This window comes from Dipteris shenzhenensis, chromosome 3, assembly GCF_047967505.1.
Source record: "Dipteris shenzhenensis isolate YYH24624 ecotype China chromosome 3, Dip_SZ_1.0, whole genome shotgun sequence".
In the NCBI taxonomy this organism is placed as follows: domain Eukaryota; kingdom Viridiplantae; phylum Streptophyta; class Polypodiopsida; order Gleicheniales; family Dipteridaceae; genus Dipteris; species Dipteris shenzhenensis.
Window position 1 is genome coordinate 1,931,675 of NC_141598.1, and position 20,812 is coordinate 1,952,486.

Below are 20,812 nucleotides of genomic sequence, written 5' to 3' on the forward strand. Positions count from 1 at the left end.
GTTCTGCCTAGCCTTAGGAGGACTTGTTAATTGGAACAAATCAAAATTTTGGTACTAGTACTAGCTTAGGATTCTAGGCCTACTTCACCTGCAGAGTCAGCTTGGGAGGTGATTTCTAGCATTACCCTATGGCGGATATGGTGTTCGTGATGTTCTTTTGTCCTTGGGGGCCATTTATTCACGGAGGCTAACACTCTTGCTTCCATTTGGGTGGAGATTATCTTCACTCTCAGGAGTTAGTGGGAGCGGTGTACAGGCACCTCTTTGGCAACTCATGGGAGACTTTTTTCCTTCATGAGGACATGGGACTGCTCATTATTTTTTCATTTGACCCCTTTTGGGATGTCGTGGCATTTTAGACCACCACCATGGCTTTTTTGCCACATTGTTGAGGCTAGGGATACAGTACTTTCTCTCCCACCTATTGTATGATTCATTTTGAATGGAATATATCACTTTTATTTAAAACTACAAGTCAGAGATGGCACATAATTTCCCTAGATTCATGGGACTACCCCATGAAGATGCTGCGAGGTTCATAGAAGAGATGGAGTTCACAGCATTAATGAAGGAAAGGAATATGCCAGAGGTGTTGTTGCAGATCTTGACTTACTATTTGAAAGGTGAAGCTAGGACGTGGATGCAAAACCATGCAACAACATTTCGAGAGGCCCAAGACCCCCACGGGGACCTACATATAGGAAAGTGAGAGCTGCATTCTTAGATTAATATGCTCAAGAAAGAGACGCCAATAGAATTTGGAAGGAGTTATGTAGTTATCAACAAGCAGTGTATCAAGATGTTGATTAATACTTGATTCATTTTTCTGAATTGTAGAACCAATGGAGAGCATCTTTACATCCAGAGATCCCACCTAAAATGTCCAAAAGGAGCGATTTGTTGTAGGCCTTAAGCTGGATCTTAGATTGAAAGTGGAACTAAAGAACCCTCTTTTCTTTCATGAGGTAGTATGGTATGCACGAGAGAAGGAATTGAAGATGAAGAGATTAGGAAAACTGGGGCTCGAAGAAAGTCCAAAAAATCCACCAGTTGGCATTGAGGTTGCTTCAGTTGCTAGAGAAGAACCGGTAACTTCCTCTTCCCAAAGGGACCAATGACCGTAAGGGGTTAACTCTTCATTAAACCCATATAGGATGTGCAAGCAAACATGTATCGATAATACCCCTAATCTTGCATTTTTACATTTTCTCATGTGATTGAGAACCCCCCTCTTGCATGTACACATTTTTCAATCTTGAAATTTAGACACCCCTCCAAAAATCTACACATATAAGCTACATAGATTTCCTATTTTATAAATCCCCTTATGCATGTAAATGGCATGTAAGTCCCTATATTTAAAAAATACCCCTCTGTGCACTAATGTGCTATGTTACATGTTTTTGGAGTGACCCTCCTAAGCGGATGACTCTTTGAAAGAGAACCTCCAAGAGATGGTTGAATTAATAAAGAATATGAGCTTGAATAAGTTGGGTGGTATAGGTTGAGGTAGGGGAAATGATCTTATGGAGGCAGAGGTGTTAGAGCTCCACAAAATCAAAATGGGCAGCCACCATGGCAAGGAGGAAGAGGTCGAGGTATGTATGCTATGAATGTTCAGTGTTTTAATTACGATGAGTGGGTGCTATTTAGAATTGGGAAAAGGGAGTGATAACTGTGCATACTAGTATAGGAAAGAAGATGAGTTTTGACATGAAGCATCAGGAGATGAATAAGGATGAAGAAGGAGATGATGAAGGGGAAGAGACAAAAACTGAGAGTGAGGATTCTGATGAGGAGGAAGGCAAGTGTCTTTCATTCTTGGTGAGGAAGACCCTCGAGAAGTTTAGTTAATGGTTGTATTTGCTGCTGAAGAGGAGGGAAGACTAGAACCTCGAGAAGATTAATTAATGGCTATATTTGATGCTGAAGAGGAGGGAGGACGAGAACCCATGGAAACTCTGATGCAACCAAGGAGTTCCACAACCCAAAAGTAGGAATTGGTGGAGAGGATGCAGAGTACCTTCCTAACTTTGGAAGAAAGGTATGAATGTCTCAAGATGTTTGAAAAAATCCCTGACCTTTTTATCACTTTGTATAAGGAAATAAGGGTATTTTCAGGGGAACCTTTTAGCATAAAGTTAAAGGAAGGTGCAAAGCTAGTGTTTCAAAAGTTGAGAAGGTTGGGACCCGAAGAAAAGCAACTGCTCAAGGTAGAAGTAGAGAATCTTTTGAAGGTATGTTTTATTTATCACATAGAGAATGTTGAGAAGGTTGGGACCCAAAGAAAAGCAATTGCTCAAGGTAGAAGTAGAGAATCTTTTGAAGGCAGTTTTATTTATCACATAGAGAATGTTGATTGGGGAAATCCAATGGTAATAATAAGGCCAAGGAAGGATGGTAGGTGTTGGTTATGCATGGATTATAAGCCATTAAATGCAATAACTAAGAGGAATTACTATCCATTGCCCTTCCTTGATGAAATCTTGGATAAAGCTTCAAGCCATGAGCGATACATCATATGTGATGGATATTTAGGTATTCATATGATGTTGCACCAGAAGATCAAGAGAAGACAACATTTATTACACCTTGGGACTATTTTTTCTTTAGAGTCATGTCATTTAGTGTGACAAATGGTCCAACTATTTACCAATAGTGCTCTAATGAGATACTTGATCCTTTTCTTGATTAGTTTGATAAGGTTTTCTTGGATGATGTTTGTGTTTTCAGTTCAAGGAAGGAGCATTATGAAAATCTAGAGTAGGTATTCCAAAGGATGGAATTGAGGGTTAGACATCTAAATCCAAAGAAATGTTATTTATTGCTCAGCCTAGAATTCAACTTCTTGGGCATGTTGTGTCAGAGAATGGGATAGAGCCTAATCTTGACAAGGTGAACACGCTAATTTTACTCTTGTCTCCTACTTTCACTAAGCAATTCCATATGTTCATTCAAAAGGTGAAGTATATGTCTAGGTTTATGGATTTATTGACACAATTGGTTAATCCACTTAATCACGCAGTCAAGAAGGATCCTCTTCAGTGGGATGAAGAGTGTGAAGAGGTGTTTGGAAAAGTAAAAAAGGCACTTGGAGAGATTTCAAGTGTGAAATCTCTTGAGTTTTGACAAAACATTCTATGTTAATCCTTCCATAGGGCCAGGTGCAATCGAGGCAATTCTCTTGCAACAAGAAAATGAATCTAGGTATATGAGACCGGTATACTATGCTAGTAGAGTGAAGATTGAGGCAAAGAGGAAGTACATAGAGGTAGAGCTTGTGCTATCAATTTTGGTTTATGCATACAAGAGATTCAGAGATTATTTTTTACCCAAAGCATTTGTTGTATTAACTAGCTATACACTTTTACCCCTATTTCTCGATATTACTAAACTTTCCAAAAGCATGATAAAGTGGATAATTGAGCTATATGAATTTGGTCTCACATTCTTGATCAAGGAGTTCGTGCCCGAGCTTCCTTGGCTAATCTCCTCACATATAAAGAAGGCCCAATATTTGTGAAGGAGGTAACCTAGCTCACAAATGCTCATGTTCTTTGGTTCGATGGTTCTTTCAAGAAGAGTCTAAACCAAGCCACTAGAGGGATTGTAGGCACTGCGAGTTCTCTTGGCTTTGCAAATCTCTTGCCCACTTTCACAAACATTTGCTTTTTTTTAGTTCCTTGCATTTTAGTCAACAAGATGAAAATCTATGGTGTCTGCACTTGACCAAATATTTTTGTCTTGCATCAACGCTGCTTAACCAAAATGTGAGGAACTAGACAAAAGCAATCATTTGTGAAAGTGGGTAGGAGATTTGCAAAGCCAAGAGAACTTGCAACCCCTCCTTTTGGTAGTGAAGACAAGGTTAGGGGGCAAGACCTGGTCATCTAGGCTTTGGAGAGGATTGCAAGAGATGAGGCAGATATGAGTGTCCCCCATCACAATTAGCAGTGCCTGTCTCCCCCCCTCTCATATATTGAAGTTTGGCCAAGAGCCGAAGAGTGGAATTGTTTCCCTATCAGGTGTTGATTCAACTACTGTGAGGAAGGCATGGAGCTCAAAGGTCAATGCACAATTGCTTTGGGTAGCTAACAAATGTTTATCTTCAAAAGGCTTCACAATAAAAAGAATCCAATCACCCTCTATATGCTACAAGATATTCAAACTTACTGGTGATCAGGCTAATAGTTTAGGGTATCCTATGGTGGGTTTTAGCCACACCCTTTCTTAATGCCCTTGTATCTTTTGTTTTTTTGGAATACTTCCAAGATTTTGTGAGGACCCCTTGACCTTTTTTTTGGGATGAACGGGTACCACCTAGCTCCATGGCTCCTTGGCTTCCCTAAAAAGGAAAAAAAGAAAAGAAAGATTTTCATTGTCTAGAAAGCAACATGGTACAAATTTCTCTTCCAAAGCATGTAGCATATCTATGAGGGATCCATCCCAATTATATGAACACATAAGGGGAAGGAGTAGTCTCTCTCCCAAGGATATTGTGTATTTGCGAGGGTCCTACATATGGATGTATAATATGAAGTTCGATAAGGCCAAATAATACAAAGATTGGCAAAAGATTATTGTTACAAACAAATTAATTAAACTTAGGCAAGGCCGATTATTCCCACATGGAAAACTTGTAATAAGCGGTATTAACCATGAGCTAAATTTTCACATGGTATAAGCCCAACTTAGGGGTGAGGGGAAACCCTCACCCTCAAAACTATAGGATAAAAATAGAAAGACACATGAGTTGAGATTACCTTGAATACAAAGGAATAAAACTGGTAGCCCTTAATACATCTAGTAGCTTGATTCTTGTGATGTCAACATGCAATTGAGAACATTGCTAGCTTTATCACTTTTAGGTCTCCTTATCTGATGGACAACATCTCATGGCATCTCATGCTGCCAACCATCTCATCTACCCTCAAGCATCAAATAGCATTGAATACACGGAGACACTAAATTTTTTGCATAGAATAAAGTCAAGGCCTTATGATCATTCTAAAAAAAAAAAAGAGGAATTTAGAGCTTAAAGGGTTGGATCTAGTGTCATAAAATATTGAATTCCCACAAGTAAATCACATAAAATGTGCAAATTATAAAGTGAAACTATTTTCTAGATTTATAGAGGCTACTAAAAGGCCTATGATTGGACATGGATTTATGAAATTTTGCTAAGACCTATGGATTGAACTTGTGTATTCAGCATGGAATTCCACAATTTGTAGAGAATAGCACAAGTTTCTTACACATCATATAAAGTTGCAAACTTCTCATTGTTGCCTAAAAGATATAAACTTCTCATTGTTGCCTAAAAGATATAGTCTATGTTAGAGATCTGACATATTTTTAAAATGCACATTAAAAAAGGTTCTATTTATCACAAGATTACAAATGACCATATATATATATATGTGTGTGTGTGTGTGTGTATAGATTGTATGTATGTATATATGTATGCATGCATGTATGTATGTATGTATGCATGTACATACGTACGTACGTATGTATGCATGTATATATGTATGAATGCATGCATGCATGCATATATGTATGTATGTATATGTGTTTGTGTAAATACACACACACACACACACACACACACACACACATATATATCTCTATGTGTGTATAGTTACAGAGAGAGAGAGAGAGAGAGAGAGAGAGAGAGAGAGAGAGAGAGAGAGAGAGAGAGAGAGATGCATAGGACTATTAAAATAAGAAAGTATTAGAGAATTATTTTACTTATTATCTAAAATTAGTAGATCTATATTTTAGTCAAAGCAGACTTTATTCTTACTAATTAAATAAAATCGTGACAAGATACTTGTAATAGAGAAAAATTCAAGTAGCGAGTACACTGTCAAAGATGAAAGCCAATACTTTGATTTGGTTTCAACATTACTTGAAAGGGTTTGATGTTGTCACAATAGTAAGAAATACTCTTTACTTTTCATAATCATAAGCTTGGCATATACGTATGTTAAAAAACTACTAACTTGCTAATGTTTTTTACTCAATCAAGAGTCCATTCTAATTGCTTCTATACTCACATTTTAGCTTGAATTTTTTAGATGTCTTTGAAGATATTAAAAAGAATATGTTGAAAAATTATTTCATGGTCGTGCCACAATATACATGTAAAAAACTAGGGCTCATAAATGATGGTATATATAACAATGAGAAAGCTAATTTTATACATTATTCTTTCATAGCTCACGTAACATATCAATAAGACATCAAGAAGTTAGTAGAAGTACTTGCATTCCATAAATCAACAAAAAACTCCAAAAAGGAGGTGGGTTGCATTTCATTTCTTCTTGCACTACTTTGTGTAGATTTCAAAATTGTCACATTAAAATTGTATGACAACCCTTTAAATGGATATTTTTATAGATTATTGGAGAATTTTGTCTTGAAATCACTCAAGTACCATACTTTGATACTTGTGCAGAGGCGCAACAATGTAACATCCTTATATAAAGTGGCATAGAAGTAGTTTTCTATAAATACTATCCAAAAGAACAAAATTGATTTATACATGTTGCGCAAATTCATGCACAAATATCAACTTTTGATTTTGAGATGCAATTCTATGAATAAGTGGTTACCTTCTTCATGAAAGATGAAGTTGAACGTCACCATAAAATCTCGAGGATAAAGAAAGCTTAGTGAATATCATCTCTATGCATTTGTGTGCATTTTTGGGTTCAATGAGATGAAGCATGTTGCAAGCTCAATTCCTTATAAAAGATCTTGGGAGGTCAAATAGTTGTCATTAATCCATTTTCTATCAACATTCATGATACTTTTCTTACAAAAATCATTGTAAAGAAAATAGAATCAAGTATTTATGTATCATTTCAAATTTTTGTATAGTTTCAACCATAAAAAAGCTTGTGGTTTAATGATGACAAAGCTTGTACTTGCAATAAAAAAAGAGCATAATGATTATCTACAAGACACAAACAATAGTCTAGCAACAATAAGAGAACAAGGTGATATAATACGAAATACAACAAAGAATTCAACATTACAATAACCTACTAGACAAAAACCTACTATAGACAAAAACCTATACAAATAACCATTTTTTGAAGACTGAACCTTCATGATGTTGAATACAAAATGAAAAGATATCTATAATAATCCTTTTTTCCTTGAAGATTTTGAACCACAAGAACAATGTTTTTGGAGCCTTTTGCATTTCTCCTTGTGTAAATTTTTGGTTTGTTTCTCTACTTGTTGATAATTGTGGCAGGACGCTTTGTAGGAAACTATTTGAAATAACATGAACTCAACACATCTAGTAGCAAAATACCAAACTATGAGTGTAAAATATTGACTTAAAATTTGGCTATATTTGTTACATTTCCTTTTGTACCTTGGATTGGATATAAGAAATCCTTTTTTCCATGAGTAATTTGAACCACAAGGATAGTGTGCTAATTATTCTCCACTTTATAATTGTGGTAGGACATTTTGAAGGATGATTTTACATCACAAAAGTTTGAACATGTCTTCTATGTGATAAATCATGTCTTCATTTTCATTTGCATAGGTTGAAAACTTATTTGAAATAATATGAACATGTATTGGAATATACAACAAATAACAAAATAGAAAATATTGTGAGTGTATTTGACTTAAAATTGGGCTATATTATTTACATATTACTTATATGGATAGAAAAGATAATATTTTTGGTCACCAAGCTAACTTGAGTACAAAAGAGATCTTCATAGCATTATCTTGCATGCCTCAAGGCCTAGTTTTTGTAGATTGCACGCCTTCATGATGTTGAACAAAATTTGAAAGGACTATTATAATAATACTTTTTATGATGGAGATTTTGAACCACCAAAATAATGTTTTGGAGTCTTTTTCATTACTCCTTATGGATTTCTTGGGCTATTTCTATACTTGATACTTGATAATTGTGATAATTGTGATGGGACACCTTGCAGGATGATTTTACAATCACAAAACTTTGAACGTGTCTTTTACGTGATAAATCATATCTTCATTTATAGTGATGTAGGTTGGAAACATATTAAAATTGTCAATATAGAATAATTAGAAAACTATGAGTGGAAAATATTTTGACTTAAAATTAAGCTAGTGTAACAAAGATGCAGAATACTGGATTTTGCTAAGGTTGAATGTAATCTTATTTTTTTTTGTGGACTATACATCCCTTTTAATCAAAAAAGGGGTCTAGCAACTTCAAGATTTGTTTTTTGGTTATTGGTTGTTATGGTTTATTAGTTTACAAGGATAACCACTTCTTTTATTGAGCAATATGAACCCTTCATTTACAAAATGGTTTCATAATCATGGCCTCATTTCATGAACTTCAAGAGTTAGAAAGCTTGTTTAGTCAGAAATAAGGATATCCATTTCGTTTTTCTTAAGCAATATGACCCCTTTATTCACAAAAGGGGTCCATACACTTGGATTGTTTTCATAAACTTTGACACAAAAAAACTACATTCTGATCCAATTTGCTCAAATGCTCAGATGGTTTTTCTCAAAAATTAGAAATCCCCTGTTCTTGGTAATATTGTTGCTAGCATGCTAGAGAATATAGATGGGAGAATCTTGAGTTACAAAGGAGAAAGAGTTCAACCACAAAATTCAAGAGGCATTGGCAACAAATTAACATCAATGAACATGTCTACTAGATTGCCATTTCCAAGATATTATAAGGCATCAAATAATTCTCAAGCCCACATAGCATTTAATTATAGAGATAAAGATTCAAGGGAAATGGATTCGAGGTTTGTTGATGGTCTTACAATTGGAAAACACAAGACACTATTTACAAAAAGAAAGTATGTGAGTCTGAAGAGGCGAAGAATCATGGCATCAATTCTAGAACCAAAGAGACATGTAATGTTATCCGAGGAGAATATGGAAAGGATGCTTATGCGAGTTTGTTGCAAGAAACTTTGCATTAGAAAAGTTGGGAAAGATGATTGTGCAGCCATACGCCTTGGTATTTGGAGTAAGACAGCGCCTAATAGACATAACTATCTTCTTCAAGAGTTTTCATGCTTTCTTCATCAAGGCACTAATCAAGATTTGAGCACAAGACACTATAAACATAGATTAAAACCCATGGTTAATGGGAGACCAATTTGCAATCGAGGATATCAATGGTTGACTGGACTATCAAATGGCACATACTGGACCATCTGGGCAGAGGTAAAAGAAAAAGTGATTCATACAATTCATGGAAATGCCTACAAGCTTAAATGCCATGGAAGCACTATAAATGCAACCGCAACATTAAAGCAAGTTCTCGAAGACCATGCATTACCATAGCCTCATCTTCAACAAACAATGCTAGATGGACATGTCGAATGTCAAAAACATCTTCCTTTGGGAATGACAAAGAAGGTCGTCCTAGAAACTATCAATAAAACTTTACAAGACAGAGATGAGAGCATGATTTCACAGTCAACCTTGTACAAAATTTGGCGTAGAGATTTTTGCCATGTCAAGACACCATCAAAGCAAAGGATGTCAAAATGTAAGACATGTGATGAATTAAAAAATGCCATTGAACATAGTAAATGTGAGCAGCAATGAGAAAGATATATTAAATGGTGATCAATCCATTTACGTCATGTGCAAGATGCTCGAAAGTTGTATGCTTCTTGGAGAGAGGAAGCTATTTCACATGTCGATAAGTCCATGTGCATCACCATTGATGGCATGGACCAGAATACAACAACTTTGCCACGATATAGATGTATCCCACTGGCATTGGAGGGCAAACATGGACTAAAAACACACTTGTGTGGAGTATTAGTACATGGATATCGAATCTTTTGTGATGTATGGATTGATAATTTGCATGACGATGATAGTAACCAGGTTATTACATCAATCATGAAAGCAATAAAAAGGTCAGAGATGCTCGCAGATATTTACTGACACATTGCGAATACAAGCTAATAATTGTTGGAGAGAGAACAATCAAATCTTCAGTGTTATCTCTGGTGAGTTGAAGTCAATGGATGTTTTGACAATGGAGGATATGCTATTTTGAATTGGGAAAAAAATTGGAGGGTCTCGCAAGGAAGAATCAAAAGTGGCTATCTTAGAGAGGATGGTAAATTAGAGAGCATTCATAGAGCCACATTTACAAATAGGAGATGATGCCCTAATAGGATACACAAATCCACACTACTTTCGGTTTCACATGCATAACAATATTCCAGTCAAATCCACACTACTTTCGGTTTCACGTGCATAACAATATTCCAGTGATGCAATGGAAGCACTACTCAATAGATGGAGATCATTTATGGAGTGAGTCATATGCTTTATTACAACAAATAATTCCATTGGAGGAAACTAGATCTATTCTTGCAAAAAACAAATCACTTGACATAGATGAAATGAAAGGCTTGAAAGCCTTTATTAAACATCTTCAAAGTATGATGCAAAAATATCCAGAGCAATCAACTAAGAATTTGGAGATAATTAAATCAACTGAAGCACTTATCCAATCTTTAGAAAGATAAGAAAACTTAATGAGCATTGAATAGTGTGAATCCTTTTGGCCGGAACAAGCTAGGTCACCAAGTTTTCCTTTGGAAATAAATATGTTAGTACATATGGAGGAAGCAGAGGAATGCCTCTTACCTTGAAAATATTGTGGCAAGAAGGGAGACAAACCCTTACCAGAGTTTATACCATCTAATGAGATTGAAGAGGGTCTATTTGTTGCACTTTGGGCATCTGATCTAGGTTCAGAGTTGGATGACCAAGGTGGCCCAATTTGGGTTGCAAAGGTTGCTAAGATAGAAAGGGATGACAAAGGAACTCCTATAACATTCACAGCTTTATGGTATGAACCAAAGCCATTGAAAAATCTCCCGAGAAGATATACAATAAAACAACTCTATGAGGGATGCTTGCAAAAGAAACGTGAATGGGTTCCAAATAATAAGGGATTAACAGAGGTGGAAATCAGTACATTATTCATTGCTGGAAATTGAGGACACTAAGTTTTAAAAAGAAGCATGGATACAATGATAAAAATGTATCACAATCCCTAATCCAAGTCGTGTCCATATTAAACATCATTTGGCAAGACTTGACCCATCAAGCGCAAATACATTACATGACTCTGATGACTCTGAACGAGATTTAGATGCATAGGATAATGTTTTGTATGCTTTTTTCCATACAAATGGTGTATCTATACACCACCAATAAGATAATGTATTGTATGCTTTGTTTTAAAAAAAAAGGGTGTATCTATACACCACTTATATATTGAATTCAACAAACTCTTTTTTTTTTTTAAATGGTGTATCTATACACCACTTATTTATTGAATTCAGTAAACTCTTTTCATATGGTGTCATATTTTCACTTTATCAATATAGTGTTAAAATTGAACTGGAGTTAGGAGACTACTGTTATTATTATTATAGTTATTGGATGGGGGCACCATGCACAAGTTTGGGAATTATAGCTTCATTGAGCCATATTTTTTTAAATTAGAGGTCACCACTTGACTTTTTAGATTAATAAGGCCATATTTGTATATAAGTAACCCATTTAGTGCTCTAAAAAACCCAATTTTTGAGCTCACTAAATGAAGTTGAGTGGAGAGGATATGCTCCATAAAAAAGTCCAAACCAGGAGAGAAAGTCCAAAAATTTTGAATAGTGTGTTAACTATAGAAGAGAACAAAAAGAAATACAATTATGACTATAATCAAAAGATACAAAATGAGGAAATGTTTAAAGACTTGGAACTCCAAGAAGAAGAAAGCATTAGTGCATATGATGATAGCATACATAAAGATGAAATTGCATATGATATTAAATTAGACATGCCTTCATTGATTAAAGCACTAAGGAATGATGGCTTAATCATACCTAGCAAGAAGCAATTGCTTCTTGACAACACTAAATACTTTAAAAGAATAATATCATTGAACAAAGAACAATGCTCATTGTTTGGTGACGTTATGTTGCATAAGAGAATATATGCAACAGAGAAAATACATTTGTTCATTTAATAAGAGGAGCTGGTACAAGGAAAACATACCTCATGCTTCTAATCATGCAAGGATTGCTAAGGCACTATAACCAAGTGATTCACAACATAGATTTCAAGTTGCTTAAGGTTCTTATGCACTCATTAACAGGAAAAGCTTCACTACGTATCAATAGAAACATAATCTGCTCTGCTTTGCACTTACGGACACATAGTAAAGACCATACTTCACTCTCCAAAGGGAAACTGGACACGTTGTCTACACTATATCCACAAGTGCATCTAATTGTTTCGATGAGATCTTGCTAGCTGGAAAAAGAACATTAAGTTTGCAGACCTTAGAATGTGCACGTTAACAAGGAACCATGATGATTACTTCGAGAATGTTAATGTTATTACTTGTGGTGACTTTTACCAAGCAAAGCCCATAAAAGACTCTTGGGTTTTTAAAATAGATAATAACAAGTTGGAAAGCATCGCTAACACATACCAGCACACAAAACCCAAGTGCTATGAACTCAAATCCACAGGAGACAAAGCGATGACACCTTCATCAATGCTTTGAACTTGTTCAAAAATTGCACGCACACACCTAAACACATTCATTACATAAACAACATGTGCTTGCATCCTACACCACATGATCATACATTCCCACACCTGTACTACACAAACTCTCAATTAAATGCATACTACAAATATTACCAGGAAAGAAACACATTCTTAAAGCAATACATCACTTTGTCAAAACAATTTACAATAAGGGGAGAATATTAGATGACCTGAGAAGCAGAAGTGGCCTACATACTACCATTGAAATAAAGGAAGGCATGCTTGTGGAGCTATGCCCAAGAAACACCAACCAACATGACATATTAGTCAATGGTGCAAATGGAATATTCATGACAATGTCAACTCGCATGGGAAGAGACATAGCATCCCTATGAAAGAAAGTGGAGTAAAAAGTAGAATTGACAATATGAACGCTTTCCAACTACATATCAAAACCGAATCTTTAGAATTACAAAAGAAGTTCAAATAGGACCATAAAAAACAATCATCCTTACTCGTGAACAATTCCCTTTTCGATTGGTAGCCACAAGAACAATCCATAAAGCCCAAGGACTAGCATTGGAGAAGGTAGCATTTTCCCCTAAAGGAGTTCATTCCCATGGCTTGGCATACGTTGCCTTATCATGTAAAGAAAATAGAGAACTTATACTTGTTGGAACCCCTTGAGGTTAACAACCTTGATGTGGAGAACGATGTTCAAAAAGAGATGGCACGTCTTACACAAAAAGTCCAACGGAATGCAATAGCTACAACAAAATTTAGAAAAAAGGAACTTACACGATGCTTATCCAATCACTCAGTAAAGATCACTCTCAAAATATGCAAGTGACATTAAGCAAACTACCAACCTAATGGAATAAAAAATAATTTGCTTGCAAGAAACAAGGACAAAAAACCCATCTCAATACATACCTAATATGTTTAATGTCATAGGAAATTACTCTCATCCAAGAAAATGCACTCTAACTCATAAAAGCATCAAAATAAACAACATTAATAAATACACAGAACTAGGAATAGAACTCACGCCGATTGATATAACCACAAATAATGAAAACTTTACAATTTTCAACATATACAGAGCCTCCATCTATAAGATACAACAAATGCATATCATACCTCACAAACACAATTGTAACAAACACTCCAACAATATTACTAGGTGACTTCAATATAGATCTGTTAAAAAACACACTTTAATCAACAAATGCACTACGAATGATAGGACTATTTCAAAATGCACTTGCAATTACAAGAACCAACAACTACCTATAGGTCTGAGTTGGATCACATTTGGACCAACATTTTGAGTGAGGACATGCAAGCTGGTAGCTCCTATGCTTATTGAACTGATCATTTTATTGTGTACACCTACATTTAGAAAAGACACAACATAGCTTCATGGCACAAAGCAAAGCAAAGCAAAGCAGGGCCTTACTTACTGGGATTCCCACCTTGTTAAAAAGTAAATAATGCTAAAATTATTTCCCACAAAATGTTTTCGGAGATCGGTTAAGTTTATGTACTTTTGATTTAGAAATGCACACTAATTTGTGTTGAGTGAGGCCTAAGCCTCCAAAGAACTCCGCCATTTTCACCATTTTTTGAGAGTAGGAGACGATCTCACCATAATTTCAAAATTTGTCGGTGTATCCAACCACCCGAAATTGTGGGCAAATAGCCTCCGTCCAAAAGATGGCCTTTGCAGCTACAAGAGTGCTCGAAATTGTGAAAAAGACTACGGGCGGTCTAGTCTGGAAACAATGGCCCATGAACCACACTCGCAGAGCGAATGCAAAAAAACGTGCCAGAAGGATTGCACAGGTACGGATATAGGCTGGATCTTTTCAATAAGAGCACCTTTGTGAAGCTGCTGCTTTGGTTTACTGGTAAGAATGCGATTTTTATTGGTAGAAAAAAATTGTTATATGCTTCATCCAGAGAAGGCAATATGAAGTTCTCCAGACATTGTGTGCTGTCGTCCTGTTAGGTCATTACATAGCGAAACTATAGAACAAACAGGTGAAGCGTGGAAAGGACGTGGCGATTTTTTGAAAGAAATGAGGAAACTAGGGCTATGGTCAGGTTGTATTGTGCTTTGTACAAGGTCTGGTGGTGTGTATGAGTAGGAGTGATGTCCAAGTCGTCAGGGGCTCCATGCTAGTTTGGAGATGAGCATTGTGACGCTGTCACAAAGCACGAAGGTGAAGGGAATTTTCCTGTCAGAAAGTGTACTTCTCCATTCCTACACCAGACAATACATATGCATGGCACATAGACACATGGGTTGTGAGGGCCATGTGTGCCCTTCACCTTCGGAGTGCCGACGTTGGGCGCTGATGACGTCAGTGGGGATGTCATAGTTGCTAGTCCCTGCTATGCGTGATGAAGTTTATGGTTTTCAACCTTATGAGTGACTATCATGAGCATTGAGATTGAAACTGCACTATATTGTGTTTTTAGAGGATGAGTTTGGGCATGTTCTTGGACTCATCTAGGTTGTTATCAATCACACAGTATGGTGCATGAAAATTAAGCTTATCAACATGCTAAGTAATGAAGAGTGTCGATTGAACTCGATTCTGATTACGCATATTATATTTCAAGGAATGGAATCTTTTGCTCAAGTTTTGAGGTTCTTCAATGCTTGAGAGAAATGGAAAGGACTATGACTAATCTACTTCATTATAACGCTTGAAAATGGCTTGCCAATGTTGAGGAGACCACGATTGTGGCCTTTAAAATCTTATTCATTTAAGAAAATAAACTGCAATGGTAACCCTATGATGTTTGTGTGGCCTCTAAAATCTTGTTCACGTAGGCAAATGAGTTGTATGGTGATCCTATGATAGGTTCTGTGTGTTTTGTATGAAGTTTCCTACCATCTTGAAAAAATAATGATATTATTGTTGTATATTGCATTTGTTCTTTTGATAATGTCAGCATGATCAAGTCTTACACACAAGATTTGAAGATGATTTCTTTTTGAATTTTGTGCTAAAAGATAAGGTGAATTGTTATGTCAAGTTTGAAAGGTCAAAACCACAATCTACGTTTTGGGCTTTGGGGAATCAAATTCCCTTCACTCTCTCTTAAAAGCTTGGGATAGGTCTAAACCCGAACAGTATAATATACAGAATCTAGTGGAAGTTTGTCTATCCAGATATGTGCCATGAATCCTTGTTCTCTAGACAAGTATCATGTCCACCGTGGAGATGCATACTCCAGTAATTATTCAACTGTCATGAACAATATCTCCCTAGATATCCTAACTATCCTCACAAATTCTATGCTATGCATAGCCCTCTTGAAAATCCAAATTAAACTGTGCCTTTTAATTATGACGCGGTAGCAATGAAGCTGAGTGAAGGGCAAAGCTTGTCCTTGTAAGAGAGCACGGTTTCAAAGTTGTCCCACGAATCAGAAGGTAAATTGTTGAGAAGATGAACTCTCTTTGCTGTGCCATCTTCTCACCAAGCTGGTCAGCTGGTCAAGTAGGTCTTTAATTTGATTTAGATGGTCATTTATTTCTCTCATCCTAACCCTGCTAAGCTGCTGCCACTTGGGCAGCAAGCAGATGCCATGTGAGCAGCACAGTAGACACCCTGTCCAATTTGTGGTGGCTGGAGACATGTAACATGGCAGTGTATATATTTGAATAGTGTCCCACAAAGGCATTGGACAGTCAAATACCTGAAGAGGTCCAGCATATGCCCATGTTTCTGCCCAAAGAAAAGGAAGAAATGGGATGCAAAGATAGAAAGGTGTATCTTTATGGCTATGATGAATATGCTAAGGTTTACCAGTTATATAATGAAGTAATTTTGTTGAGTATGAAAGTCATGACCCTGAGTCAGACGGTTTGAAGGAGGACAAAAAGGAAACATTGGAAACTTGAAAAACTCTTAGAGACAAACTGGAACTAACCTAGATGGCGTTTGCAGACCACGTGGAGGCGAACTTTGCATTAGTAACACATATATATTATAATCTCTAGATTGGTTGCAAACTTTAAAGAGGCTTCAAGGCAAAAGGAATGGATAGATACTATGCAGCTAAAAATAGATTTTTAAAGTCATTTTTGGTTTGTCTTTTTTGTGCATTATTATTTGTAATATGTATGACTATTAAGTGTCCTAAGTTTTATAATACTATGTACGTTTCAAAGGGAAACCACACATATAAACTGCCTTCTTGAGTTAACACATAAGATGCTTTCCCTTTCTCCTCAAATCCTTCTACCATATAGACTCCCTCTTCTAGTACACCATTAAGAAATGCCGACTTGGCGTTCATCTAATATAGTTTCCAACCATAATGAGCAGCAGTCCTTACAATTGTCCACTTGGCAATGAAAGCAAATGTCTTATCATAATCAACACCTTCCTGTGGCTCAAAACCCTCTTGCAACCAATCTACACTTGTAATGGTCAATACTCCCATGTGACTTGTATGTTATCTTGTAGATCCGTCTGCAGGTAATGCGCTTTTTCCTTGTCACAATTCCACCGGATCTCATGTGTCATTCTTCATGATTTGGTTACACTCCACCATGTTGAAAAATTTTGTGAGGGAAAGGAGTTCTCTGCGAAAAGGGAACATCAATCTTTACTTATGAAACTTGAAAAGGCACATTATCACGAGATATATAAGGTCGAAGATGTGATGATTGATGAGATGCCTTGTAACAGTGGACTTCAAACCAAAGGATAGAAACAAAAGTTTGCACTGAGAGAGCAAGCTTGTGAAGTATTGGAACTACCTGCCCAAGGCTTTTGTACTAGAGGTTTGGTTAGTATTACTAACCAATCTCAGTAAACTGTAATACTCTCCAAATTTACAAAAGAATCATTATAGTTATGGATCAACCTTTGGTGTATGAAATCAAGTATGATTTGACAGTCATTTGACATGTAAGATCTGGGGCTGATGTATTATTGCCTAGGCATAGAGGTGAGGCAAAGGCCTGAAATCTCAGAGCAGGTATGCAATGGAACTTTTTTAAAAGCTTCAAGATCACATACAGTTGTAGCTTCGATGAAGTGTGGAATATTTTTTATTAGCCTTTCTCCTTTAGTGCTAGCCTTTGAAGTCTTCCTTTCACCTCTACAACGTTGATCGAAACTTAGTACGATGCATGGACTTCATAGTTTTCAACCTTATGGATGATTGTCATGAGCTTGGAATTGCAAAGGATGAGTTTGGCCATGTTCCTATAGTCATCTAGATATTTATAACAACCGCTTGTCATGGTGACATGGGGTGAGGATATTCATGGATGAGCCACACCAATGAATATGTCTTGTGGAGGAGAAGGGTTGGACCACGGGGTACATGGAGACACAAGCAAGTCTAGCACACATTACATGGCAGTTTGACAAACACTTTCAAGGGGGGCTAACTGTCGCCTATCCATGTCTCCACCAAGAAAACACAGCATAGGGGAGGCTTGTGGCAACTTTTTTAGTGCTTCCTGCAAGGTGTTCATACATTCAAGGCTTGGTGCTTCACTTTGGTGGAAGGTTGTGCTCACCTTTGTGCATGAAGTTGTACACGTCTTTGGAGAGGTAGTCTTATACCCAGTGGTTCTAAAGCTGTGATACTAGGGGGCTCCTTATCCAGAGGGACTCTAGTTTATTTGTATTCGGGGCAGATCGTCTGAAGTTAGGAATTGCATCTTCCCCCTTCATTCATGTAAGGTAGTAGTCCAGGTGAACAGGCAGTTGTAAAGTTGTCTCCATGTTTCTTTAAGCAAAGGAATCTGTCATATTTTAAGTTATCTTTTCATATTGGGGAATGAGGTATATGCATGGATACATCTCAAGATAGAATGGTATTCCATTGACTCCCGCTGCTGAAAATGTAGAATTCACTCTTTTTCAAAGGATCACACTAAATTCAGGGCTGCCTCCTTCAAGAATGACTCTGAATGTGTTAAATTACGAAGAATAATGCAAGTAGTTCTTTATTAGCACTGCCTCCTTAGAGAGTGCTATAGCAGAGGATTGAAACTGTTTTGTAAACTCCATGTACTTTTCCAAAAAAAAATTTAAGTTATGGGTTTTGCATTGCAATTTAAGGAGATTATCCTTCAAAAATTGCCTCCTGATAGCCCAACACCCTTCAAAAAATGTTTTCCTTCTCTTTTGCATCCAAAAGCATTTGCTTTACCACTATACTAGGAGGCAGTGCCCACGTGCACTTGTGTACTCTTGTTTCCAGTATGTTTTTTTGTGGTTGAATAATTATATATTCTGCATTGTGTTGATAATTCAGGTTGAGGCAGTATTGAAAGCCTGTGCTGGAGGACCACCCTGCACAACCCCTCCAGAAGATTTAAAGAAGAGCCAAGAGCAGCAAACAGACGCCATTGGGTGAGATGAAATATAGCTGTTGCAATGCAGGATACTGTAGAACTCATTGACATATTATTGAGGAGTGGGATACTCTACTCAATTATATGCCAAAGTTAACCTTCTTCAACCGGGACGAATACCTTTGCCACCTTTGTGCTTATGCCTGTTTCAAGGCAATAGAAAAAGCTATTTTGTCATATTCTCAGAGTTGCATTTCAATTATACAGGGTTTGGATAACTTTCTCCTAATCCACACATCCTGAACAATCATTCTGCCCATGCTGTTAGAGATGGTCCTGGCTGTCTGTCCAATAGCAATAAAAGCATGGTAGAGTTTTATTGGAGATAATTGTGTTCTATGTTATATTTTTTTACGCTGTATTTTTTAACTCAGCCATGATTAATATTTATTTTACAGAAATGATGTGATTTATTTAAGAGGCATCCCGTTTACCAGATTCTGTCCTTAATTCACTTATCTATGCAGGTGATAAACACCTCCTTGTTGCTTTCTTCCCAAAACTATAGTATTTCCTAAGAAAATGGGAAGGAGTGCTAAGCAAAAAAATTAAGTACATTATGAGGGTACATAAATTTAATCATGAGAAAATATTAATATAAAAGAAAGGGTGGCTCTTGATCCTATGCATGCCTTCTGCTGCTTAGCTTTTAATTTAATGCTTCTGTCATGATTGGATTTGTGGAGTTTCTGTGTCTTTTTCTTTCTCGTAAGTTCATATACAATTACATAGTATGAGGAACAAATATTGACATATTCCTTACGATTGATTTGTAGGTCGGATTTGCACGTGTTAGTAGGTATTGTCAGGCTCTATTTTATATTGTTTGATAGAAATTGCAATCAAAATTCAGTTTTTCCAACGAAAAGACTTCTATTAAGTATAAAGAAGCCCCAAAAGCAATGCTCATGGCAAAAGTACATCATCAAAAACAAAATACCTTGAGTGGTGCAATACCTTGTCCACCACCAAGAGCCAATAAAGCACCAAGGTTGAGGCTGAGAATGCTGCCACCTCAAACACCAAGAGCCAATAAAGCACCAAGGTTGAGGCTGAGAATGCTGCCACCTCAAACTTGTGGTGGTCTCTAAGAAAAAAGGAGACCCACTCGACTTCGTGAGGAAGATAGTTCTCTTGGCAAAAGCTATCCGAGAAAACCTTGCATGCTCACCTAAATGGCCATCAAAGTGTGTATAGTATGTGTCTAAATATAGGCAAAAGTGTGAGAAGGGTGGACTTGGAAGCCATGAAGTGCCTTTGTGCATTTGGATCTTCATGAGTGTCATATCAAAGTGCTTGCTAAGATCTCCTAGAAAATATTCATCGAGGCATGTGGAGGTTTGTAAGAGAAGGGGGAACATTATCCAAAGAGCATGACTCACCTAAATGTCGACCCTTCTGAAACCATTACTTTGTTGAGAGTATCCCAAAATAGAATTTGTGCATCAGTATCTTCCACCTTGAAGTCACAAGTTGCAATTGTTTGCAACTCTTGGATAAAAGGATTATACACATGGCAAGCCATGGTAGTCCAATCTTTCATTCGCTTCACAAAGTCAAACAACACCCAACAATGATCCAATTCTCCTCCAGGTCTCATTTTATTTACCAAATCAACCCTTGAACTAGAACCTTGGGTAGACATTTTAAATACATGACACTTGCTGAATGAACTATGTTACAATTGTCCAGAAAACACTACACTTTGGAAATAATTATATTTATAATGTCTTTTCAAGTATAAAATGCCATCTAGCCCATCTGACACAGATCGAGAGTTACGTCGACCCTCCTCAATCCATCTTGATAATCTATACACAGACATAAAGTTGG

General features: G+C 36.7%; 1 protein-coding gene across 1 annotated transcript; it reads left to right on the forward strand.

Annotated features, from left to right (window-relative positions):
* Positions 1-14,128: 14,128 nt before the first annotated feature.
* LOC147903217 (uncharacterized) lies at positions 14,129-19,197 on the forward strand. Its single transcript, XM_087372882.1, has 2 exons — positions 14,129-14,427; positions 18,880-19,197. The coding sequence occupies exons 1-2, from the start codon at positions 14,299-14,301 to the stop codon at positions 18,979-18,981; spliced, it is 231 nt and encodes a 76-aa protein (XP_087229008.1). The 5' UTR covers positions 14,129-14,298; the 3' UTR covers positions 18,982-19,197.
* Positions 19,198-20,812: the final 1,615 nt, after the last annotated feature.